We start from the raw sequence: 23,345 nt of genomic DNA, 5'->3' as shown, positions 1-23,345 counted from the left end.
CAATTCTTTCCCAAATGGGGCCGCTCGCTCGACCCATGATTGCTTCAGCGACACTGCCCTGCATCCAAAGCATCTATGCAATTGACCAATACACTTACAATGACCACTGAATAACGTGGAACCCGAGAAGGAAAAAGGTCTGTCACGGAAGTTTCTAGCCGCATATAGATCGGACGTTTGATGCCAGTGTATATTTCTTGTGACACATACTACTTTCCTAACCCAGAGACTTCATCCAGTCAAGGACATTACAGAGCCATCTCACTCAACCCCAGATCAAGTCAATTCTCTCGCCCTTTACTTTCGAATTAAACCACTCGTAGATCTCGACGTCACTCTGTACTACACGCGCACCATCAAGAACCCCACTTCTACCTAGCCTCTCCGTCGCGAATTGTAACTCCATGGTCGCCAAGTTCCTGGCGATGCACGCTCTACTTCCCGCGCCAAATGCGAACCAGTACTTCGACATAGCTTCTGTTGGGTTCAGCCATCTTTCGGGCTGGAAGCTCCTTGGCGAGGGAAAGATATCCGGGTTGAAGTGCAGCTCATAGGCTGAGCAGCCGACAATGGAACCAGCTGGAAAGCAGGTATTTTTGAAAGTCCAACCTCCTGCAGGAACGGTGTGAGGTAAGCGTGTCGGATTTGCCATGCTAATTCGCAGGCCTTCTTTGACAATAGCGTTGAGATAGGGTAGCGCTTGAACGTCCTGTGCATCCGGGCCAAGGGCAACGTTGTTCTTGATCTCTTCCTTTAGTCTCTCGTACATATCTGGGTACAACGCTAGATTGCGCATAATCGTTGCCAAGTTCATCCCCGTAGAGTCTGTCCCTGCAAAGATGAGATCTTTGCACTGTGCCTTAACTTCGGAGTCGCTGATTCCTGCAGCAAGTAGACGCCCTGGGTATGTCGTTGACTTCTCGGAGGTATTTGCTACCAGTGTGGCAATAAACTTGTCAACAAGCATCATGCTGTCATCAGTCTCTGGATCAGGCAACCATTTGGCAACGGTCCATTCCAACCATGTGAAAGCGATATTAGGGAGATAAAAGAAGCGGCCGACAGCGACGAACGCGTCCACAAATGCGCTCACGCTGAGTACTGGGCCGCGTTCGCTGACCCCATCGTAGTTCTCCCTGAACAGGTGCGTAGAAACTGCGTCCACAGCCAGGCTTCGCGTCAGGTTGAGCACGTTGACAGGCCGCTTTGTCGCGGCTTCGTCCCTCAATCGCTCGACCATACGATCGACGCATCCCCAGATTGCTCTCTCGTTTTCTCTCAATGCTTTTGTTGAGAAAAGCGGGACCACAGCTTTCGCTCTCGGGCTCCTATAATCCGTATCGATAGTCGAAAAGATAGTCTTGTGGCCGTCAATGTCGAAATTGGCGTAGCATGCCGCTTTTGGGAAGCCTCCTTTCGACACGTAGATTGCGGGTATAGCATCCGCGTCACTTATGTCGACTTCATTCGGTGAGATTCGGACATGAGGGCCGTATTGTTTGTGGAGCTTGTGGATAGTACTTGCTTCGTCTCCGATGTAGGCGTGGTAGTGAAGGAAGATGCTGGTCAGCTTAGGTAAAATGGGTCCAGGGATGTGGGAGAGAGGGTGAAAGTAGATGCGATACACCAAGCGAATCAATACAAGCAGAAAAGGTGTGAAGAACAATGTTGTAATGGGATGAGCCGCTATCGCGCCAACGACGAGGCTTTGGAGCGCCATTGGAATTTCGAACAGCTGGACGGCTACATTGACGCCCTTGCAGATGTCGTGTGTTTTATATGAGTCGTGGTTGGTTGAGTCACCATAGCGTTAGTGGGGTGCTATCAACGGCGATCATGGAGATAAGACCTCGGAACGTCATCCACTCCCACTTTGAACTCTCCTTGAGATCGCAGAACCTTATGACGCATTATACATTATGACTCTAGATAAATACATGTAGTCTATTTTTCACCCCATCATTACTCACTTTCGTTCCCTTTGATGCTGCTGGTGTGATCAACCCGCGAAACCCGCCAATGGCAAGCACAATAAACGATGCCTTCTTTCCCTTGCAACACATTACCTCTTTCTTATAGATCACCATCTAACTTAAATCACTGGCCCTACCATCCTTGGTCGAAGGCGTCAACTCCACATCCGCAGTATAGCCAGCCCTCTCACCCTTCTTCGACCTCCTCCACCGATGCACAGCAATGCAACTCAGCAAAGCCATTCCCGCGTATAAAAGGCCTATTACCCCTTGGAATCCCACCTCAGCATATCCAAGGCCGTCCCAATATGACTTGTTGTAGGTGTTGCTCTCATCGTTGTAGATGATGAGCGTGTGTAGAAAGCAGATGGCTGCATAAAGACACACCATGACCAAAGAGAAAGTGAGAGCAAGGATGGGATGAAACAAATTTGGTGCGGAGGCTGATTGGGGTATAGCCACGAGGCTGAAGAGGGTGTAAATGGCATCTGGGATCATTGCGAATCCTGTGCGGAAGAACCAATCGTTCCTAGATACACAGTTAGTATGCGCTTTATTTGATCGGTCTGGCTATTGAGATGATTGTAAGTGGAAGGACTATGTGCCGTGACTTACGCGAAGCTTTGCCAACGGGGGTCGTTGTCGCGGTCGTTAAATCCGTACTTGAAGGAAGCATTGTGGGAAATGACGATGATGATAAAGATAAAAAGGATAAACGCCTTTACGAGAAATAGATGGTGATGTAAGCGTTGAGGTCCTTGCCAAAGTGGACTTTTAGGATTAGTGAAAGATGCTAAGATACCCATGTTTGGAGGGACTTAGGTAACGCGTAGATAAAGCTGTGGAGGAATCTTGGGAGTGCAATATATCGATACTAATAAAATGAGATGCGAAATCGAGTAGATGTGTTTTCACTATAAGTACCTCTACGTAGCAAGGCGCAAAAGAGAAAGTTGATCAACACACAGGTCGCCTTATTGTGGCGCGTACCTTCAACGCAGGTCCCGTATCTGTGCACTTGACGTCTCAGCCTGATGATCACCTCGCAGTTCCTTGACTATTTCGAAGATCGACAAAAAGGTAAAATAGCTGGCTTGTGTTGGTTGGTGTCAAACACAGCCTACCCTGCCAAGTTCGGGCTGTGTTGCCGGCCAAGCATAGGTACCGTAAGCGAGGCGCGCCACTAGAGAAAGATGTGTGAAACTAGCTCGTGTACGCAGTAGAAAAGAATGATGTAATCGTCGAAACTACTTTCGAAAGATGAAACTGAAACGGAGGGTTATTCGTGATACTGAATGCTCGATTGGGGCAGCAGCCTACGGGCCGATATGCGGCATTACATACCACATACTGGCCTGGAAAACCCCATACACGCCCACTCCAACATCACGGCATGGTGTTCACTGGTCCGGCAATTGACGTGCAACGTTGACGGCATCCAGCTTGTCTTTCAGATGAGAAGTCTAGTTTTCAAGGTGAACACCTAAACATTCATTAGCCCGGAGCAAGTTCGCAACTGCACAAATGACTTACTATCAACATTATTGTTGTAGATCATCTTGGTGTTGTTGTTCTTGAGGTAGCAGTTCTCGTCAAACCAAGTAACGGCAACACATCCTGGTGTGACAGAACACACATCCACACACTTAGTCATGGACTCAGTCGACTTGTAGGCGATGTCGCCGCCATAGTAGTCCCAGTTGCACTGTGCAATGAACGGCTTCTGGTTCGCAGTGGTGTACCTGCACTTGTCGTCGGTAGGGCAGTCGATGACGTCGGTGCATGTCGAGGAGCCAGGCGCGGGGTCTGCGATGGTTGGGCCCTTCAGCTGAGAGCCGGTGGACACGTTGGTTCTGCAGGATGAGTTGGAAAATTGTTGAAGTAAATGAACACGTTAAAGACAAACTTACGCTGGCCGGGCAGTGCCCTTGGGGGTGCCCAGAAGGTAGCAGAAACTTCCCTTCATGTTGAATGCAACGCAGTCTTTGTGTCGAGAGCAAGCATCAGCGCAGTCGACGAATACATCGGCCTTCAAGGGTGTGAGTAATATTCTAGTCTTTTTCGGAATTCAACGTACCTGGGCGGAGTCGATGATGGCGCCATTGTAATCGGTCGCACAGGTGAGCTGGAATACAGCACCGTTGGTGGAGGTAGATACGCAACCGTTCCAGCGAGGGCATGTAGGTATGGCGGGGCAGTTTCGCATCTGGCGCGGAATTAGAGCTGAAAGTGCAGCCGTCGAAACGACGAGTATTCCGTGCTGTGTCATGGTCAGTATAGCTCATGGAATTGCGCATGTAGCCTCGAAAACGCTGCTTGGATGCAAGTTTTGTATCGCAGCTTGTCCAGGAGTGTTGAAACTCTGATTCGAACGCAAAATATGCGGCATGTCTGCAGAATTGAACAATTGTGCCTTACCATCTTGGATGGTGGTGAGGATAGGAAGGAATGGAGGAGGAAGTATGAGCCGGAAGAGAAAAGGTTGGATGAAGGGATATGGGCTACGTAGAAGCCTCAGAACGTATCTGTCTTGTGGTTGAAGCTAATAGTGATGCGGGCTTTCTGACGAGGAGCGTGGGGCATTTGGAACTGATACCATGGTCCGGTGTCGCCTACAGCAAATGACAGGTCTTCGGATGCGAGCGATAACAACGACCAGACCCTGACATGTTCTTGTGATCGTAAAAGCTCACATTCTCCAATCGACAAACCTCGTGGGCCTCCACCACATCCCAGACACATGAGCCTAGATCTGAGGTATCCTTATAAATGCGACCGTGCAGCCAGCTGGATTCATACCTTCTCCACCGGCTCTCCAGGAATCCACGTGCCGTTGCCAGATAACGTACCTGGCCTGGTATAATCCAAGGTTCTCCCATTTCTTACATAAGCCCATCGGAAGTACTCGTTGATCCCACTATCAACTGGCCTGCGCCATTCAAAAGAAGCTCCACCTAGCCCATCATCGTAGAACGCACGGTCGCGCTCAACATCATTTACTAGGACACTTATGCCGTCAATTCCGACCGGGTGTGCTTCATACCGAAATGTCGCAACCAGCGCCTCGGTACCAAGGTTGACGGTGGCGTCCGTTATCTTGGGAACCACCGAGTTAAACTTCGCATCAGCGCGAAGTGCAGCAGAAGTTTGCAAGACGGAGTCAAAGTCCCAACGCGCTATCCCGTTAACGAAAAGACCCAACAGAATGCCCTGGTACAGTAAAGACGGTCGTGTCTGCAAACTCGTGCCCGGTAGCAACAATATCGCGAGGATGTAATGGTGGATTCTTAGATTTACGCCTGGGATAGTCAAGCAGACAACAATTCCAAGAACGAAGAGTCCATACAAGCCGAGGTAGCGGGGCAGCCGGCCTTCGAGCCAGAAGTAGTATATTTGCCCCACGATGATTACCACCAGCACCAAGACGATGATTGCCAGGGCTAGCTTTGCTCCAGGTTGTTGTTCCAGATCGTGCGCGGTAAGTCGCGATATCGGTATCCAGTCAAAAGTATAATTTGAAAGTGCTCCAAACCAAAAACCGCCAAGCCAGAAGAGTGCTTTCTCGAACTGAGCAGTCATGCCAAGTAATGACCTCTTCACGGTAGTAGAGTATATGACAACGGCCACAAACATTGCCGGTAAAAGTCGCTTCGCGAACATGGACAAGTGATCCGGAAGAACAGTAGTGTTTGTGGAGGACGCCGACGGTGGATCAGAAACAAAGCTCACATGGGCAAAAATGAGGCTGAAGATTGCAAAGAAGATCTTTGGTGACGTGGTGAAGATAACAAGCGCAGCAGTGACGAGGAGTGAAACAGGAAGCAAGCCCCACCGAGGGTCGGAAGCAGAGCGAAAGCTATTGTCATAGCCCACAGAAAAGGCAAGCGGAAAGTACGAATCGAAAGGTAAGGATTCGATGCCGTGTCGCTTAGTACTGGCGAAACTATCATGCTCACCAAGGAGAGTAATTCGACCAGAGCCTATAAGGGTGAAGATACGAAGTCAGTGTATGTCTTACAGGCAGTTTGTAGAGGCAGTTCCCTTACCACCTTTCCGGCCATCCACAATGCCAGCATGGATCGCGGATCCGCAGATAAAACTGTCTCCACGGTAAAATCCCGTCCCAATGACAAACGGCCGGTAGTTTACTTCGAGAGGTCCAACAATGTGCGGATTCAATATCTGCACGTCGCCGCACTTCGCTGGACACCGAAAAGCGAATGAATGGTTGCTGAAAGGACGGCAATTGATTCCATCGATTCCGCATTCGTTCTTTCGTTTCCAGAGCGTGTCTACGCAATCGAGATTGATCACACTATTGCCGTCCCCATCGCGAAGCGGTAATTGCGCAGTGAGAAACCACATAAAGATTAGAAGCCAAAGGAGTAGCACAGAAAAGAGCCAGATGGGTTTGTTGAACCTGTGTGCTTTCATCCATTGCGCCGGACGCGCTTGTATGGAAGGAAAGACTGGCTGGATAGACTGGATACGAAGTGGCTCTGGACCGTGCAAGAAGTTGAGGAAGCTACGTCGACCACTTCGCGTAGTCAACACGTCATCCTCGAAGTCCATCTCTTCTCTTGTCAATAGATGGGCTTCTTCGTCCCTGTCAGCCGCTCCGGTAAGAGGATGGTTCGCGTCATCTTCCACGTCGTGGTCGTTTCGACTGCTTTGTAACGAGACACGCATGCTCAGCTGCGGCAAATTGCATGTGCATAAGAAATGTAGTTATTGATAACCGACATTGTGGTTTGAGATGAAACATGTTGAATGATCAACAGCTCCATTTCCTCAAGGTGCCTTATCGATAACATATCTCACTCAGCGTCATATGGTCCTGGCCACCTTCGTCTTTTGAACAGGGAGTTGAATGGTTTTGCAATATATGGTTTTATCTCGCGTGTTTGCTGCTTCTGACGGTATTCTTATACTCGGATTCAGTTACACAACTGACCTCACACGGGAGGCACGTCGTACACCTTTGGCTAGCCTCTTCGGAACACCTACCTCATCATCACATCTGCTATCTCCGCTCTTGTACCATAATAGATCAATAACGATCAGATGCCACAGGAATGGGCTGCATTTCTTGTTGTGATTTCATGATAGGTTTATGCTTTGAGTTGATACCCACACCTCCTGTCACGGGCACAGACCAAGACCTTTAGATGCCGCTGGATCTACAGAAGGCTGAACATTTGCCAAATACAACACCCGACTTGCGCACGCGTCCACGACTCTATCCACTTTGCAAGCAACCAATTGCTCGCCACAATGGACGCGCTACAATCCTATCTTCCTCAAGCGGAGGGTTTACTGCCCAAATGGCTTCTATTTGTATGTCCTCTTCTCCGGGCTTGCGACTGTCATTCCCATACTGTCTCTCTTGGTAGCATAGGCTGACAGTCCTCACAGGTCGCCATAGTCTCTGTTGGCAACAGCCTCCAATGCTACGCCACCCTCTCCTTCACTTCGCGCGTATACAACCCTACAGCAATTGATCCGCCCCCTACCACGCCGAAACACGTAACCGCTCTCTCTTCGCGCACATTCGGCACATGGACATTCTTGACGGGCATGGTACGACTTTACGCCGCATATAACATAAACAATCCGAGCTTCTATCAATTGGCTTTGTGGACTTACGCTATAGCCTGGGGACACTTCATGAGTGAATGGTTCGTGTATGGAACTACAAGATGGGGAAAGCCATTAGCTGGGCCAGTGATAGTCGCAACTTCAAGCTTAATTTGGATGTGGATGCAGTGGGATTTCTACGTCAAGGCCTAGCGTAGCGGGCTGGGGAAGATGGGGTATCGAAACAGAGTTAGTGATGTAATGTTAATGTGTGCTAGACGCGTTCATGTTTTGTCTTTTCTCACGACTTGGACCAGGGACATCTCAAGGTGCAGCAAGACGTGATGTGATGTAGTCACTAATCGCCAGGGTTCCCAACGCAAACACATGTACCAAGATCCATCACGCTGCAGCATGAACAGCAATGGACTTTTGACCCGCCTCGGTGGCTGTTTGACCACTCGAGGACTTTCATTGATCGTAGCTGAAGAAACATACATGGCCCATGGGACTCCGATACCTCAATCCTTGATGCCGAATTTTGACGACTATATCGAAAGCCGTCACACTCCGCCTCAACCAAGTTTCTTTCCGTTGCTGATCATGAACCGTTACACCATCCCTTTTCTATGCACTTAGAACTTGTTGAACTGCTTAGCAGCCTTTCCCTTTCGGGGGAGGACACGGAGGACGTTGAAGCGGACGGTCTTGGAGAGGGGCCTGCACTGGCCAACGACGACCTGGTCACCGGGCTCGACACGGAAAGCGGGGGAGACGTGTGCGGCGAGGTTCTTGTGGCGCTTCTCGTAACGGGAGTACTTGGGGATGAAGTGAAGGTATTCACGGCGGATAATCAAGGTGCCTGCAATCCGTTAGTTCTTGCTGCCAATATCTTTCTGATGTTCCTGTTTGAGCCCTGTGTGCGCGCTCCAGAAATTTGAGATTGACGTACGGTGCATCTTGGTGGACATGACAGTTCCGGTAAGGATACGGCCACGGATGGAGACCATGCCGGTGAATGGGCACTTCTTGTCGATGTAGGTACCCTCAATGGCGGTCTTGGGCGTACGGAAGCCCAGACCAACGTCCTTGTACCATCTCCTGGCGCGGGTGTTCTTGCGGGGTCCGCCGACCTTGTGGTTGAGGAAGATGTGAGGCTATCGCATCGCATTAGTATCGGATGTGCTGGGGGCTCGCGAAATGGGCGTGTAGTACCTGCTTCTGGAAAGCGCGCTCCGACTGGACACTATTTCGCAATCAGTATATGTCGAGAGTATTCGCATTATCGCACAACGTACGTGAGTTCGGTCGCCATGGTTGCGGGTCGGGTGGTATTGTCGAGCTTTCGGTGTTGCTCTAGGATCGCAATATTCGATCGCTTGTGTGGAGAAAGGTTCCTCCGGTGCCGAGGGCTAGCGCCACCCTAGTGGCCAGCCTCGGCAGGGCCCAGAGCGAAGCCGTGAGATTGTCGCGAGGGCTAAGAGAGTGTACGAACTTCAATGTTGCAGCCGCTTGCAACTGCTCCTTAGCCTTACCAACCCAACTTCTGGCCGCTCCGACGTTCGCTCCTCATGGCAGGCATCCTCGAGCCGTTCGGTGTTCACATCGACGCAAGCAACTCGTTCGTGCAGGCTGCTGTCTATGGCTTCCTGCTCGTAGGCGTTGCATCTTTTGCAGCACCAGTCATTAGCACCATTCGAGTTCTTCTCAGCTTGTTTGTGCTGCCAGGTAAATCTGTATGCCTTTCCAAGCATTCCTGACCCCTCTCGTATATATCTAACCCCACCAGCTGAGCACATTTGGACCCCGCGGTACCTGGGCCCTAATAACTGGTGCCTCTGACGGCATTGGCAAGGAGTTCGCCCTCTCCCTCGCAGCCAAGGGCTACAATCTCATCCTCGTTTCGCGTACGCAATCGAAGCTCGACTCTCTCTCCGCCGACATCACATCCAAGTATGGCCCTAAAATCGCCGTCAAGACGTTGGCTATGGACTTTGCGCTGAACAAAGATGCCGACTACAACAACATGAAGAAGCTCATTGACGGTCTCGACGTTAGCATCCTGGTCAACAATGTTGGCTTGAGCCACAGCATCCCAGTACCGTTCGTCGAGACACCCAAGCAGGAGATGAACGACATCATCATGATCAACTGCATGGCCACGCTTCGCGTTACGCAACTTGTTACCCCCGGCATGGTGTCTCGCAAGCGTGGAATCGTCCTCACCATGGCCTCCTTTGGCGGCTTCTTCCCTACCCCGCTCCTCGCAACCTACTCGGGTAGCAAGGCTTTCCTACAACAATGGTCCACCGCGCTTGCTTCCGAACTCGAGCCCCACGGCGTGTACGTTCAATGTGTCCAGTCTCACCTCGTCACCACGGCCATGTCCAAGATCCGCAAGACGTCCGCACTCGTTCCGAACCCCAAGCAATTCGTAAACGCAACACTGAGCAAGATTGGAAGGAGCGGAGGCGCACAAGGTGTGGCTTTTACGAGCACACCGTACTGGAGTCACGGACTCATGCACTGGTTCCTTTCGCGCTTCTTGGGTGAGCGCTCGGATACTGTTGTCAAGGTGAACAGGGGCATGCACGAGAACATCCGGAAGCGTGCGCTACGAAAGGCTGAGAGGGACGCTAAGAAGCAGTAAGCTGTCCGCTTGGTGGACCTGTCTTCTGAACCCCATAACGAGTCAACTCGAATCTCAACTACTTGAGATGCTTCCGGAGTGGGTGCTTTCGTCGAGCTCCACTACTTATCGATGTAATGTTCAAATGCGCAAGGGAATGCGTTTTTCGCGATCTACCAATGTGTACGAATATAAATTCACACAGAATAAGCATTCAACTAAGACCCCTGCGCCGTGCTATAGCAACAAGGATATAACTACACCGCTTTCTCCATACTAAGGAAGAGGATATTCCGCCAACTCAATTCATATAGTCATAGGAAAATTGCAACAAGGCCAAGCATGTGGTCCAAGGATTACGCTAAATGTCCTTCAACTTTTTGCTTCTGACAACACGTCTCTAAGACGACTTGCCATAGGCCTGGTCAACTTCCTTCTGGTACTGCTTCAAGATGCCCTTGCGGTTGAGCTTCTGCGCGGCAGTGGTGAGGCCCTGTTGTAATGTTAGCACTCTGTAGACTTTCTTTCATGTTGCAAAGGTACTTACGTTCTGTGGTGTCCACTCCTCGTCTGCTAGCACAACACCCTCAATCATCTCGAAGCCAGCCAGACCGCCCTTTTGGCCAGCCTGCTGCAATTGCTTAAGCACAGCAGAGTTAATCTTCTTGTCGTGAACAAGTTCCTCGAGGTGGTCACCCTGGACACCCTCCGCGGCGGCAATCTTCTTCAGTTGCGGTTCGGTGGGCACGATGATAGCGACAGGCTTCTGGCGATCTTCCGCAGCGTAGACGCAGATGTTTGCGACAATGGGTGCGGAGCGGTATACAGACTCGAGCTTCTCGAGCGCAATGTACTCTCCAGCAAGCGTCTTGACCAAGTTCTTCTTGCGGTCAATGATGCGGACTTCACCGTTGGCGTTGAACTCTCCGACATCACCAGTCTTGAACCATCCGTCGTCGGTGAAAGCCTCCTTGGTCTCTTCGGGCATGTCCAAGTAGCCGTCTACGACACCACCGCCACGGATCCAGATCTCTCCCTGAGGTGGGTTGTTGGTGGAGAAGTAGCCGGCATCCGCGAAGTCGACGAGCTTCATTTCGATTGAAGCAGGCATCTCACCGAGAGCGTGCTCGTTCCAGGCCAAGGGGTCCATGAGCGCACCCATGGCGCAGGTTTCGGTAAGACCATAACCGCTAATCATGGGTGTAATGGCAATGGAGATGAAGCGCTGCGTCTCCTTCGAGATGGGTCCACCACCGTTCAAGCAGATTCTAAGTCTACCTCCGGTGGCTTCCTTGACCTTGTTGAAGACAATGGCATCGAGAATACCACTGCCTGGCAGTCCAGAACCAAGGAGGAAGCCCTTGGCGGCGAACGCACCCCAGAACATGTTGCTCTTGACAGCGCCTCCAGCCTCAACCTTGTTGACAATGCCCTTCTTGATGGTCTCCCATACCTGGGGTACACCGACCATAACAGTCGGCTTCAGCTCACGGATATCACCAGCACAGTTGCGCACGGACTGATCCGAGAGCGTCCTGATGGTTCCGTAGCCCATGGTACCACCCCAGTAGAGCACGGCATTTTCGAACACGAACTCGAGAATATGCGCGGCGGGGAGGTAGGTGATGAGAACGTCGCCCGGTCCGAGGTACTTGCCTACAATGACGTCGACACCAGCAACTGAAAAGGTCAGTACTTTGTTTGGATGTTCGCAGCAGGAGACTTACTAGCAGCAATGACGTTGCGGTGCTTGATCATGACTCCCTTGGGAGTACCTGTAGATCCAGACGTGTACATGATACAGGCCAGGTCGTCTGCCTTGGGCGGGATAGGCTCCGCAGGGCTCTCCTCGCCCATCTTGACCAGCTCGTCGAAGCTCATGACCTTCAAGTGCGGGTGCGCCTGGGTGAGTGTATCAATATCCTTCTGCTTGGGGTCGTTCTTGGTGCAGTATACGACGACCTGGACGTCCTTGGCCTCCTTCATTGGGTTGACAAGCTTGGGCAGCAACTCGGGGTCGGTGAACATGACCTTTGCGTTGGTCTGAAGCATAGAGTGCCTGAGACCCTCTTCTCCGAGCGTGTCGTATGCGGTGACAATGGCCATGGATTGGGAGATGGCACCTGTAAGCATGATGAGTTCTTGGTTCTTGTACAGATACACGCGATTGCTTACCATGTGCAGACGCCAGCCATTGCATGCTCGTAGCGGCGAACAGGTGCAGCCTGTCTTGCGGGTTAAAGCCCAGCGACTTCAGACCCGAGCCGACCGCGAGCGCCATCTTCTCAAACTCGACGAAGCTCTTGTACTTGTACGGGCTGAGCTCGAAGTACTGCCACTTCTTGTCGACTTCCTGCTCCTTGCCATCGACCATCTTCTTGATCTTCTTCGTCTCCTCATGTATGTTGACGATGCGACGCGCACCGACGGCCTTTGCATTTCCATACTTGGCTGCTGCGTGTCGCAGCACGTCGTACAATGTCTCTACGTTGTCGTGGGGCTTCAGTACCAGACCGTCTTTCGCGGCGAGGTTGCGACGCGGCACCGTCTCGCCCTCAATCTTCTCTGCATTCGCAGCTTCGCACGTGTAAGGCCCCGACCGATGGTTCTTGGCCTGGGGCATCAGCTTCTTGAGGTCTTGCGGCATCTTGGCGGCTCTGGGGTGGGCGCTTTCCAGAGTGACGACCGTGTGTGTTGAGTGTGGGTGTGTGTAGGGATATAGTGCAAAGGGTATCACAAAAAGTGCAAAAAGTAGCGAGAGGGTATATGGAGAGTGTGTCGTCGCCAGCGGGGAATGGCGGATGTGATGGAGGTTGGTGTGTTGGGGAGCTTATGCACTTGTTATGCTTTCCCTGTCGCTAAATCGACGACCTGCTGGGGTGGCCGAGCTTCTTGATGACCTCACTCAGCCACCGCAAGCTCTGGGCAACTGGGGCCAGCCGCTTCTCCACTTCTTTTCTGTCGAACGAGATGCGACTGAAGATCGACAGCGCAGCACACATCGCAAGGTCTGCCAGGTCGTGTCGGCCTCCCGTCGTGTCCTTGCGACGTATTCTTCGCGCTGCAAACCTGCTCAACCTCAAGTCGTCGTGAGACGCAGTTGAGTCCGCCTGCAGCTGGCCAAGGAATCCGAGACTCTCCCAAGCCGCGCAGTCTCCTTTTGACGCTTTCGCTCCGTTGCCAACCTTCACGCAGGTGCAAGGATCGAGCGGATAATCGCAGGCCGCTATCGCCTGAGCGTTGCCAAGATGCGGAGTCTTACGGAAATTCTGGCAACGGGGCCCATTCTGGACCCTGAAGAAGGTGTGTAAAACGCCCTGGAGTACACAAATGCAACTCATCGAATCACACCCCTATGCTGGTCCTCGGCTCAACGTATTACTTTGTTGTCGCGATTCGCTCTCACGCATGCCTAAAGTGGAATATGTCGCAAGACTGCAAACAAGTCATCATCGATAAGTTACTCATCAAATCACGCAGAAGCATTCGTTGTCTTTTCGCAAGATATCCCTTCTCAGTCTCTTGGTTTCATCGACGAGCCAGCCGCAACTCTAGACCTCAGCGTGGCGGGCCACGATCTGGTCATCCACCACTCAAGAGGTCTGCTGACTTCCAGCCGTAAAGAAGGGACGACCGGTGCCGGTAAGTAGTACTGAATTTGCCATGGTCTTTTACAGGGTGATACGTTGCCCCAGACTTTCTCTATTACAGTTGGACTCGACCTTCCATGGGGGGCTACTTTAGCATCTCAGCTACAGTGGCCTGGTTTAGCGATGCAGAATCAATACATAGCCCACCAAATTCATTATGATGATCTTTATTACAATCCTCCAGCCATCATTCACTTCGCTCCCATCGACTAACATCTGAACAGTAGTGTGGAAAGTCACCCCGTTATTCGCAGCATGGATCGCCTCCCCAACAAACTTCCTTTTCGCATCCTCTCTTCTCACACCCAGCTCCAGCATCCTCGAGCTCGGCGCAGGCGTATCCGGTATCGTCGCACTCTGCCTAGGTCCCCTAGTCGCAAGCTACACAGCCACCGACCAAGACTATGTGCTCAAACTGCTACGGCAGAATATTGCCGAGAATCTCGACACCGTCATGCCGGCAAAAAGAAAGAGTGGGAGGGGAAGTAAGAAACAGCAGGGTCAGCTGAAGGGAGAAGGAGGAAGTGGTGGCGATCGCATCACGACACTGCAATTAGACTGGGAGACAGATGCAACTTCTCGTCTCAAGCCCGTGGACATGATCCTATCATGCGATTGCGTCTACAACGAAGCTCTGATTGAGCCGCTCAATACGACATGTGCTGCAATATGTAGGTTGAAAGATGACAAGGACGAGCCAACGCTTTGTCTTATTGCGCAGCAGCTGCGCAGTCCTGAGGTCTTTGAGACGTGGTTGAAAAGTTTTCATCGGTATTTTCACGTTTGGCAGGTGCCGGATAGGATGCTGGGCGAGGGGTTGAAAGAGGGCAGTGGGTTCGTGGTGCATGTTGGTGTCGTAAGATGATCATTCTCATCTTGAGCTAGAGCATGCGGGGGGCAATTGGTGAGTAAAGAAAAGGATTTCTTCTTGACAAGACTATGAGGAGACCATAACACTGAGATGCCCATTCGGTATGAGAGCTCGCTTTTCGTAAAAACCAAAACCATGAACAGAACAACGCTCACGCAGCCTTGCTAGGCTCAATATCCGAACTTGGTCGTCCTTCAACATCAGTGGCTCCCTTCTTAACCCTCGCCCACTCTTCCTTGTCGGCTGGCTCGTCGACTTCATTGGCAGTCAACTCCGGTGTCTCCTCATCCTCAATCTCCTCTGGTAAGACAAGGTTAAGTACAACGTTGATGAAAGCAACAACAGCAAAACCTGTCTCCAGGATCAAGATAATAGCGTTGTAGAAGCCCTGGAGTGCGTGGTTCGGTCCATCGTAAGTGAAGACGTGATCGAACCAGTCTGGTACCATGGTAGCGCCGAAGCCCAGGGTGAATCCTGCAGTGAGGATGAAACGGTTGCGCCGAGTGAAAGACATTGTGCTGATGATCCTGATGCCACTAACAGCAACGGCACTGAAGAGGAAGGTTGTCATTCCACCGAGAACTGCTGAAGGAATGGCAACAAGGGCCGCCGCAAATTTGGCGAAGATGCCCATGATAATGAGCCAAAAGCAGCACGCATAACCTGCCTTCCGGTTCGCACAACGCGTCAGAGCAATAACACCGTTGTTCTGAGCAAAAGTGCTCATCGGCGTGATGGTACAAAGAGCTGCAATCATGCCGTTCAGACCATCTGCGAGGACACCACCTTGAATTCGGGAATCGAACATCTCGCCGTCGACTTCGAGGCGCGAAACATCGCAGGTAGCGGTAATATCACCTATGGCCTCCATAGCGACAACCATATAGACTGCTAATAGAGGGAGCACAATGGGCCCATAGACAGAGAGCTTGAATGTGTGGACCCAGATGAAGGATACAGCGGGTGCGGCATCAATGGTGGACTTGTCAAAGTAGCCTGTCGCGCCTGCAATTATGCATCCAACCAGAAGTCCAACGACGACAGCGGTAGATTTCATGATAGGCGCGCCAAACCGTTCGCAGATGATGATGGTGATGAAGACACTGAAACCGAGACCGATAAACTCGGCGCTACCCCAAGGAAGAGGGCGCGGAGCATTGATGTTGGGGCACAGCTGGAAGAGTCCTGTTTCTGGTCGGGATTGGCAATCACCTGAACCACCAGCCCAGTTTTGAAGTCCAGTTTCGATGAGATGGACGCCGATGAGCAGTACAGTGGGACCGGTAACCAGGGGCGGGAAAACCTTCTTGAGGATACGGGGGCTGGTGAAGGACATGCCGATTTCTAGCAAGGCGCATACAGCACACGTGCCGAGGATAGCTCCGTAGCCGTCGGGGCAAGGGAGTCTTGTGCCATCAGCAGCAGTCGGACAAAATCCGGTCGCGTACATCTGGCTAAGGGCACCGGTCGCCACGGGAATGGTCGCAAAAGAAGTACCGACAACTGAAATCAGACCGGTTCCGATGTAGTACGGGGTCTTCCAGATATGGAAGCGCGTGATCTGAATAGAGGACAGGATTCCGCAAATCACCAGCGAAGTAGAGACGAGGTAGCGTTGCTCTTCAGAACTTAGATGTGCGGCGTTGGCGAGAATGATGGGCGGTGTTATGACACCTGCTAACATGGCGAGTGCGTGTTGAAATCCGAGAAGGAGAGCTAGTAGCACTGGCATGCGATCGTGGAGGCCGAAGAAGGGTGCAGCTCTTCGCTCCTTCTTCATGAATGGAAGGTTTGGCCGGAACAGAAAGGCGTAGTCGTAAGTACCAACCAGACCATCTCTATTAAATTTGTTAGACGAGACTTTGGCTGTGATATAAAAACATACTTGGTTGTAAAGGCCTTCATGGCGCGTCTTGCCTGCTCTCCAAAGCTTCGCTTTGGCGTATGGTCGGGACCGATCATGTCTGCCATGGCTGCTCAGAGACTTTGCAATCCAAATGTGCGTGTCCGAACACAAAAAGAGATGTCAAGATTGAGCCGGATCTTTATATTCGGCCGTTCAACTTCCGATAAGGAAGATCCTGATAAGATTGGCGAGGTGGCTGAAGATACCCAGCTGTACGACCAGTCGCAGTATCAGACGGGCTTCTTGGTCGGCTAAAGCCTGTCGCGCGCAGTGTAGCTCGCTACCGATGAGAAGCTCTTGAAAGGCTCGGATGGTTGTGTTGAAATTCGGTATGCGGGGAAGTGACGTGAAGATGGCGAAGCGTTAGTTCGAGTGGGAACGTTAGTCGCTGTGCAGTAGAGTGATGGCGTAAACCCAACGAGCTACTTGCTCATCTATATAGAACATGTGGAGAAAGAGTATTATCTCCTGCACCAACCCTCACGATACACAATTGTTCATCCACAACGTCTTAGCCCCGAATCCAAGGCCACTCACGGACCGCCGAAGATTGGAGCTGGCCGAAGATAGTCGTGAGCCGCCGCGAACAATTACTTTTCTCCACGGCAGATTCGTCGCTACGGCGCGCATTTCGCAGTGGCAGAGGGGCGACACCCGCGTATGTGCTAAAACGATCGCCTGTACTGATAGGCAGGAAAACGGTGATTGGCTGTTGGGCGACTGAATCCACTTGGCGGGCGGACCACTCCGACGATAGAGGATGGGAGATATTGCAGGAGAGGCCTCCCACACTGCACTGGAGGAATCTGCATCTAGATCTGAGTCCGATTGCTGTCAGAAGATCCTGTTCGCCGGATACCGATGCAGCGGTGTTCAGCGTGCCCATGCTGGGCGACTTGTTGTTCTGGTTGGCACCAGCCGGTGATCGGAGTCTCGCTCAGGACAGACTGCGCAGGACTACATTGATCCCCTCACAGCCTTTCCACATTTCGAGCAACTATACAATATCGCGTGTAGGTCTATGTACATGCCTGTGCAGAGCAGGTGAGTACGCTCTAGATGGATGTTCTGGCTTTGGTAAGTCTCAATAGTTGGTCTCTGGTTGATCGTGTTTCGGTTGCTGATGACAGAACATGGACACACACGGCTAGATGGGAAAATATGTACTGTGCTGACGTGGAAGGATGTAGAAGACAGTGAAGAAGCAGTCAGTTCATCAACGAAACGCAGCGCGCGTTCTGCCACAGACTGCGCCTTGGCAAGGGTCAACGAGGGCTACGCAGTCAGGGTGCCGCAACCAGCTTTCGCAAGAATGGCTCGTCATAGCTTGAGCGCACGCCAGTAGTTTGCCTTCAGCCCTACCCGTTGGGACGTTGGGACGACCGTTGACCTTGTGGCATGAGAATGAGACCACACGGAGAGTGCAGCGGGTGTGACACAACAGATTCCTGGAGCCGAGGTGAACAAAGGCACGTTGATTCGTAGACTGTTGCATGGCATCGACGTCGCGATGGTGGGCGCGCGTCGAAACTGATACGGACATGAGTCTGTATGGGCTGGAGACAGACAGAGCAGGTGTTGAGGAGCGCCGTTTCCCAATCGAGCAGAGCTTGCGATGGCACCCAGCACCCAGCAGCCGAGATTGGAGCGTGCCGGGGAATTTGCGCCAGCGGAAGAAGACCCTTCAAGGTTTCCACAACGTTGTGAAGCACTGACGATTTCTCCAAGCACAAGCGCCATCGAAAAAGTCGTGGACGTCTGAGACCCACTGGGTATCCAAGCCGAGCACTTTGCCACTGCGTGAAACATGTCGTCGCGGCCACGCTTCCCAGACACTTGGGGTTGGCGAGCGGCGCCCTACGTAAGGCTGCAGAAGACTTGGGTAGGGCGGATGCAGAGCGATATCAACAGTTTCCCAACGAACGTGGTGTCGCGCATGCATCCGGCTCACCCTTCGTCGACTGCAGGCGTGGCCCAGCGGGGCATCAAGCGGAGAGGACAGCTAGCGAGCTAGCGATGACGAGACTTGTGGCCTCACCACGGCGTGAGGTTCTATGCCCAGTAAGGCATCCTTCTCGCCGGCTCGCGCTGCCGGTGGTATGCACCAGACCGCTCTTTGCGATCGTCTTCGCGTTGTCGCGGCTAGAAGCAGCAGCCGGGCGATGTGTAGGAAATAGGGCCGGCGAGGGTGGGATTAATCAGAATCTGGGGAAGGTGGCGGCTTGGGATTGCTGGATATTCCGCACGTCTACTCGCGCACCGCCACCCAGACGCTGTCTCGATGCCGAGATCAGCACGACGTGCCAGTTAGGCCCGAAATTTTCTCGCGCTGTAGCAGCCAGCGCCGTCCCTCGTCCTGTGCGGGACCCTGAGACAGCGGTTAGTGCGCGGCGCTAGGCCACCTATGACCAAAGTTGCGGCGATTGCTGGATCTCGAGCGAACAATGCAAGGTCCCAGTCTTTCGCTTACACGCCCGCAGAGTGTTGGGATTCAAGACTGTCCCGCCGCCTTATTAACACGCTCGGCCGCCCGCTGTCTCTGCTTCCCTCTCATCCTTCCTCCACTGCTCCTTCCCTCACATCTTCTACCTCGTCATTCACTTGATCGTGGTGAAGCTTTCCATCGTTGCTGGAGCTTTGTACTCAACACCCCGGAGGCTGACCGGAGCTCAACTTTTTTGAGCTGCTAGTTGCTTCCCGTCGAATTTCTTCGACCTCCCTCGCTTCACCTACACAACCACCCTACCCACATCCTCACCATGCCTTCGCACCAGCCTACCGCCGGCATGATGGCCGTCGACCCCGAATACGTCAAGCAGCCGTCTCCCATGGCGAGCACCTCGGAGCCGAACCGCAACCCCAAGTACGACCCTAAGAAGCCACACATTACCGAAACACCCATCACCAAGGCCAACTGGTACAAGCACGTCAACTGGCTCAACGTAGGTTTGCTCTTGTCTCCAAATCAGAGCCATTGGCTAACACGGGATTAGGTCACCTTCATCATCGGCATCCCCCTCGCTGGCTGCGTCGCGGCTTTCTGGACCCCTCTGAAATGGCAGACCGCTCTCTGGGCCGTCGTATACTACTTCTGGACCGGTCTCGGTATCACAGCGGGCTACCATCGTCTCTGGGCACACAAGTCCTACAACGCCTCCCTCCCACTTAGCGTCTTCCTCGCCCTCGTTGGTGGCGGTGCTGTTGAGGGTTCCATCCGCTGGTGGAGCCGTGACCACCGTGCCCACCACCGCTACACCGACACCAACAAGGACCCCTACAGCGTTCGCAAGGGTCTTCTCTACAGCCATCTCGGCTGGATGGTCATGAAGCAGAACCCCAAGCGCATCGGCCGCACCGACATCACCGACCTGAACGAGGACCCCGTCGTCGTTTGGCAGCACAAGCACTACATCAAGGTCGTCATCTTCATGGGTCTGATTTTCCCCTCGGCTGTCGCTGGTCTCCTCTGGAACGACTGGAAGGGTGGATTCATCTACGCCGGTATCCTCCGCATCTTCTTCGTCCAGCAGGCTACCTTCTGTGTCAACTCCCTTGCCCACTGGCTCGGCGACCAGCCCTTCGACGACCGCAACAGCCCCAGGGACCACGTCATCACCGCTCTTGTCACCCTTGGTGAGGGTTACCACAACTTCCACCACGAGTTCCCCTCCGACTACCGTAACGCTATCGAATGGCACCAGTACGACCCCACCAAGTGGTCCATTTGGCTGTGGAGCAAGCTCGGCCTCGCCTCCAACCTAAAGCAGTTCCGTGCCAATGAGATCGAGAAGGGTCGCGTCCAACAGCTACAGAAGAAGATCGACCAGAAGCGCGCTAAGCTCGATTGGGGCGTTCCTCTTGAGCAACTCCCCGTCATTGAGTGGGACGACTACGTTGAGCAGGCTAAGAACGGCCGCGGTCTGATCGCTGTCGCCGGTGTTGTTCACGACGTCACCGACTTCATCAACGAGCACCCCGGTGGCAAGACCCTCATCAAGAGCGGTATCGGCAAGGACGCTACTGCCATGTTCAACGGTGGTGTCTACTTCCACTCCAACGCCGCTCACAACCTGCTGTCCACCATGAGGGTGGGTGTCATCCGCGGTGGGTGCGAGGTTGAGATCTGGAAGCGTGCCCAGAAGGAGAACAAGGAGGTCAACATCGTCAAGGACGAACAAGGCAACCCAATAATCCGGGCTGGTAACCAGGTTACCAAGGTCGCACAACCTATGCTCAGCGCCAGCGCGGCCTAGAGCATTGTTCATTTTGATTTAGCGATGCCCGGCGTTTGGGATGCCTTTTCGTTTTGTGTAGGCATAATTATGTTTTCATTTCGCTGCGTTCACTAGCAAGCATCATGGAGACGATGCTCAAGCACTATTAGATTGCGTATGTTTGTAGCCTTTGATGAGCACATGCTTTGAAAAGTGAGCTTTACGGTCCAAACCGAGAATGATATCCATTCACACTCCATACTTTATTATTTATTATCGTGACTGCTTATTTGTGATGTCTGATCGTTATCGATCTTTCTCTAGACTGCATCTATGTGTTCTTTCCTTATTCACATGACACCAGTGACTGCCTGCTACGGTCAAGTGGACCGTGCCTCCCTCCCTCCGTGTCAACAAGACGCAACGCGATTCCTGACACCCAACTCTACACAGCGCCGAACAAAGACTGATTGCGACTGCATCGTCGTCATCACGCCCTCACTGGGATGGCGTCTCAACAACCCGGGGATGCCCCGCCACCAAAACGCCGCAAGCTCGATGACGACCCCCCGAGCAGAGAAGTCACAAAGTCCGACATTCATGCAGGGCTCGACAAGCCAATCAGTCCCCCATTGCCACGGCGCAAAAGCCCCGAGCCACCGTCATTTACGCCGACTTGGAGTTTTGATGGAGTACCGAAACCAACATTGGCCTCGGGACCAGCCGAACCAGCAACACCACATCATGGGAGGGACGGGACTGGGGAACCGCAATATTGTCCTTCGCCAGTACAGCTGACCAGAATTGAGAAGCTGCCGGCGCATCAGAATATAGATACTGTGTGCTTGTCGGACTTGCTCGGTGATCCGTTGATCAAGGAATGTTGGAACTTTAACTTTTTGTTCGATTTAGACTTTGTCATGTAAGTTTCGTATCTATCGCCGAACCTAACGCGGCTCTGGGCTTGAGTCCTGATGCTAACCATTTCCAGGCAGCATTTCGACAGCGATGTGAGAGACATGATCAAAGTCAAGATCGTGCATGGCTTCTGGAAGCGGGATGATGATAACAGGATCGCCCTACTTGTGAGTACTCTTCCTCGCTTATTTTTGATAGGAGTTGACAATGTTCTAGGAAACAGCAGAGCGGTACCCGAATATCGAGCTTCTGAGCGCGTATATTCCGGATCCGTTCGGAACGCACCACTCGAAGATGCTTATCCTCTTTCGCCATGATGACACTGCGCAAATTATCATCCATACAGCCAATATGATCCATCGCGACTGGGCCAACATGACTCAAGCAGTATGGAAGTCGCCATTGTTACCTGTTTCAGTTCAACCAACGTCATTCCAGCCAGGCTCTCCTCTAGTTCACCCGGTTGGGAGCGGCGAGCGATTCAAAGTTGATGTCCTCCGATATCTAAGTGCATACGAGAAACGGTTGAGAGGGCTGACCACCCAACTTCAAGACTACGATTTCTCAGGTATTAGAGCTGCGTTCATTGGAAGTGCACCATCGCGACAGAAGCCCGCTACAGCTAGCCCTTCGGTGACCTCGTTCGGGTGGCTAGGCTTGAAAGAGGTACTTTCTAGTATTCCTGTCATGGGCGCCCGGGACTCTCTACGTCCTCATATCGTGACGCAAATTTCATCTATAGCAACGTTGGGTGCGGCGCCCACATGGCTATCGAACTTCCAATCAGTACTTGCATGCCAGTCGGCAACCACAGTAGCCAACTCCAAGGAACAATCATCTTCCTCGACGCAAGCCTCATCTTTCTTCTCCAAATGTGAGTCTAACATAGGAAAGTCGCTATCTCCTAAGTACAGTGTCATCTTTCCAACCCCAGAGGAAATCCGTGGTTCGCTTGATGGATACGCATCTGGTGGGTCAATTCATTGGAAACTTCAATCAGCGCAGCAACAGAAACAGTTGGAGTACATGCATCCGATGCTATGCCACTGGTGTCACGCGTCTTCTTCGTCATCCAACGACCCAGCAAGGCAAGAAGCGCATCGTGGCCCGGCGGCACCACACATCAAAACCTACATACGTTTCAGTAACGAAGAGCACAAGACCATCGACTGGGCAATGGTGACGAGCGCAAACTTGAGCAAGCAAGCATGGGGCGATGTGGTGAACAAGAAAGATGAGATCTGGATACAGTCGTGGGAGGCGGGGGTTGTCGTCTGGCCTGCTCTATATGTCCAGGCGCAGGAAGAAGTCGCCATGATCCCTGTTTTTGGGAACGATATGCCTGGAGCCGAGAGTCTCAGTGCTCATGATGATGGTAGCGGGGGAATGGCAGCTGGAGAGAAGAACACGGTTAAGCCGAGGACAGTCGTGGGTTTCCGCATGGCATACGACTTACCACTGCGGCCCTACTCGGCTGATGAGAGGCCTTGGTGCGCTACAATGCAACACTCGGAGCCAGATCGAAACGGGCACGCCTGGGGTGGCTACGGACGATGAGTACTGGTACTCGATTTCAGGACGAGTAATGCGAAGCACATGTCCTACAC

General features: G+C 52.4%; 12 protein-coding genes across 12 annotated transcripts; 5 read left to right on the top strand and 7 right to left on the bottom strand.

Annotated features, from left to right (window-relative positions):
* Nucleotides 1-169: 169 nt before the first annotated feature.
* Nucleotides 170-1,763, bottom strand: BKA58DRAFT_382961 (cytochrome P450 4A10). Its single transcript, XM_046170140.1, has one exon. The coding sequence runs from the start codon at nt 1,718-1,720 to the stop codon at nt 266-268; it is 1,455 nt and encodes a 484-aa protein (XP_046026456.1). The 5' UTR covers nt 1,721-1,763; the 3' UTR covers nt 170-265.
* Nucleotides 1,764-1,878: 115 nt separating this feature from the next.
* On the bottom strand, nt 1,879-3,023 carry BKA58DRAFT_155769 (uncharacterized protein). The gene is made up of 2 exons (XM_046164859.1): nt 2,589-3,023; nt 1,879-2,502 (listed from the first exon to the last, which is right to left on the bottom strand). Exons 1-2 carry the CDS (start codon nt 2,777-2,779, stop codon nt 2,088-2,090), a joined length of 606 nt encoding a protein of 201 aa, XP_046026455.1. The 5' UTR covers nt 2,780-3,023; the 3' UTR covers nt 1,879-2,087.
* A 1,481-nt stretch (nt 3,024-4,504) lies between these two features.
* Nucleotides 4,505-6,769, bottom strand: BKA58DRAFT_155761 (LCCL domain-containing protein). The gene is made up of 2 exons (XM_046164858.1): nt 6,020-6,769; nt 4,505-5,953 (listed from the first exon to the last, which is right to left on the bottom strand). Exons 1-2 carry the CDS (start codon nt 6,660-6,662, stop codon nt 4,767-4,769), a joined length of 1,830 nt encoding a protein of 609 aa, XP_046026454.1. The 5' UTR covers nt 6,663-6,769; the 3' UTR covers nt 4,505-4,766.
* A 65-nt stretch (nt 6,770-6,834) lies between these two features.
* Nucleotides 6,835-7,802, top strand: BKA58DRAFT_382958 (Erg28 protein). Its single transcript, XM_046170139.1, has 2 exons — nt 6,835-7,310; nt 7,389-7,802. Exons 1-2 carry the CDS (start codon nt 7,248-7,250, stop codon nt 7,761-7,763), a joined length of 438 nt encoding a protein of 145 aa, XP_046026453.1. The 5' UTR covers nt 6,835-7,247; the 3' UTR covers nt 7,764-7,802.
* On the bottom strand, nt 7,803-8,918 carry BKA58DRAFT_382955 (40S ribosomal protein S11). Its single transcript, XM_046170138.1, has 4 exons — nt 8,849-8,918; nt 8,766-8,796; nt 8,503-8,707; nt 7,803-8,412 (listed from the first exon to the last, which is right to left on the bottom strand). The coding sequence occupies exons 1-4, from the start codon at nt 8,863-8,865 to the stop codon at nt 8,186-8,188; spliced, it is 480 nt and encodes a 159-aa protein (XP_046026452.1). The 5' UTR covers nt 8,866-8,918; the 3' UTR covers nt 7,803-8,185.
* On the top strand, nt 8,897-10,453 carry BKA58DRAFT_154766 (3-ketoacyl-CoA reductase). The gene is made up of 2 exons (XM_046164848.1): nt 8,897-9,286; nt 9,340-10,453. Exons 1-2 carry the CDS (start codon nt 9,122-9,124, stop codon nt 10,198-10,200), a joined length of 1,026 nt encoding a protein of 341 aa, XP_046026451.1. The 5' UTR covers nt 8,897-9,121; the 3' UTR covers nt 10,201-10,453.
* A 252-nt stretch (nt 10,454-10,705) lies between these two features.
* Nucleotides 10,706-12,826, bottom strand: BKA58DRAFT_401051 (uncharacterized protein; the record flags this gene model as incomplete). The annotated part of the gene is made up of 3 exons (XM_046171643.1): nt 10,706-11,859; nt 11,907-12,302; nt 12,355-12,826. 3 exons carry the CDS (start codon nt 12,824-12,826, stop codon nt 10,706-10,708), a joined length of 2,022 nt encoding a protein of 673 aa, XP_046026450.1.
* A 601-nt stretch (nt 12,827-13,427) lies between these two features.
* BKA58DRAFT_438956 (uncharacterized protein) lies at nt 13,428-14,694 on the top strand (the record flags this gene model as incomplete). The annotated part of the gene is made up of 3 exons (XM_046173632.1): nt 13,428-13,482; nt 13,660-13,821; nt 14,054-14,694. The coding sequence occupies 3 exons, from the start codon at nt 13,428-13,430 to the stop codon at nt 14,692-14,694; spliced, it is 858 nt and encodes a 285-aa protein (XP_046026449.1).
* A 78-nt stretch (nt 14,695-14,772) lies between these two features.
* BKA58DRAFT_154485 (permease family-domain-containing protein) lies at nt 14,773-16,894 on the bottom strand. The gene is made up of 2 exons (XM_046164845.1): nt 16,586-16,894; nt 14,773-16,538 (listed from the first exon to the last, which is right to left on the bottom strand). The coding sequence occupies exons 1-2, from the start codon at nt 16,669-16,671 to the stop codon at nt 14,852-14,854; spliced, it is 1,773 nt and encodes a 590-aa protein (XP_046026448.1). The 5' UTR covers nt 16,672-16,894; the 3' UTR covers nt 14,773-14,851.
* A 734-nt stretch (nt 16,895-17,628) lies between these two features.
* BKA58DRAFT_154773 (uncharacterized protein) lies at nt 17,629-18,519 on the bottom strand. Its single transcript, XM_046164849.1, has one exon. The coding sequence runs from the start codon at nt 18,413-18,415 to the stop codon at nt 17,927-17,929; it is 489 nt and encodes a 162-aa protein (XP_046026447.1). The 5' UTR covers nt 18,416-18,519; the 3' UTR covers nt 17,629-17,926.
* A 665-nt stretch (nt 18,520-19,184) lies between these two features.
* On the top strand, nt 19,185-21,101 carry BKA58DRAFT_155434 (uncharacterized protein). The gene is made up of 2 exons (XM_046164856.1): nt 19,185-19,548; nt 19,600-21,101. Exons 1-2 carry the CDS (start codon nt 19,366-19,368, stop codon nt 20,857-20,859), a joined length of 1,443 nt encoding a protein of 480 aa, XP_046026446.1. The 5' UTR covers nt 19,185-19,365; the 3' UTR covers nt 20,860-21,101.
* Nucleotides 21,102-21,326: 225 nt separating this feature from the next.
* Nucleotides 21,327-23,295, top strand: BKA58DRAFT_314335 (tyrosyl-DNA phosphodiesterase I; the record flags this gene model as incomplete). Its single annotated transcript, XM_046167474.1, has 3 exons — nt 21,327-21,742; nt 21,812-21,905; nt 21,955-23,295. The coding sequence occupies 3 exons, from the start codon at nt 21,327-21,329 to the stop codon at nt 23,293-23,295; spliced, it is 1,851 nt and encodes a 616-aa protein (XP_046026445.1).
* Nucleotides 23,296-23,345: the final 50 nt, after the last annotated feature.

The sequence above is a fragment of the Alternaria rosae genome, assembly GCF_020736505.1.
Source record: "Alternaria rosae strain MPI-PUGE-AT-0040 chromosome Unknown BKA58scaffold_4, whole genome shotgun sequence".
Lineage (NCBI taxonomy): Eukaryota > Fungi > Ascomycota > Dothideomycetes > Pleosporales > Pleosporaceae > Alternaria > Alternaria rosae.
The sequence above is the reverse complement of the archived record's forward strand: the minus strand, read 5'-3'. Positions and strand labels throughout refer to the sequence as shown.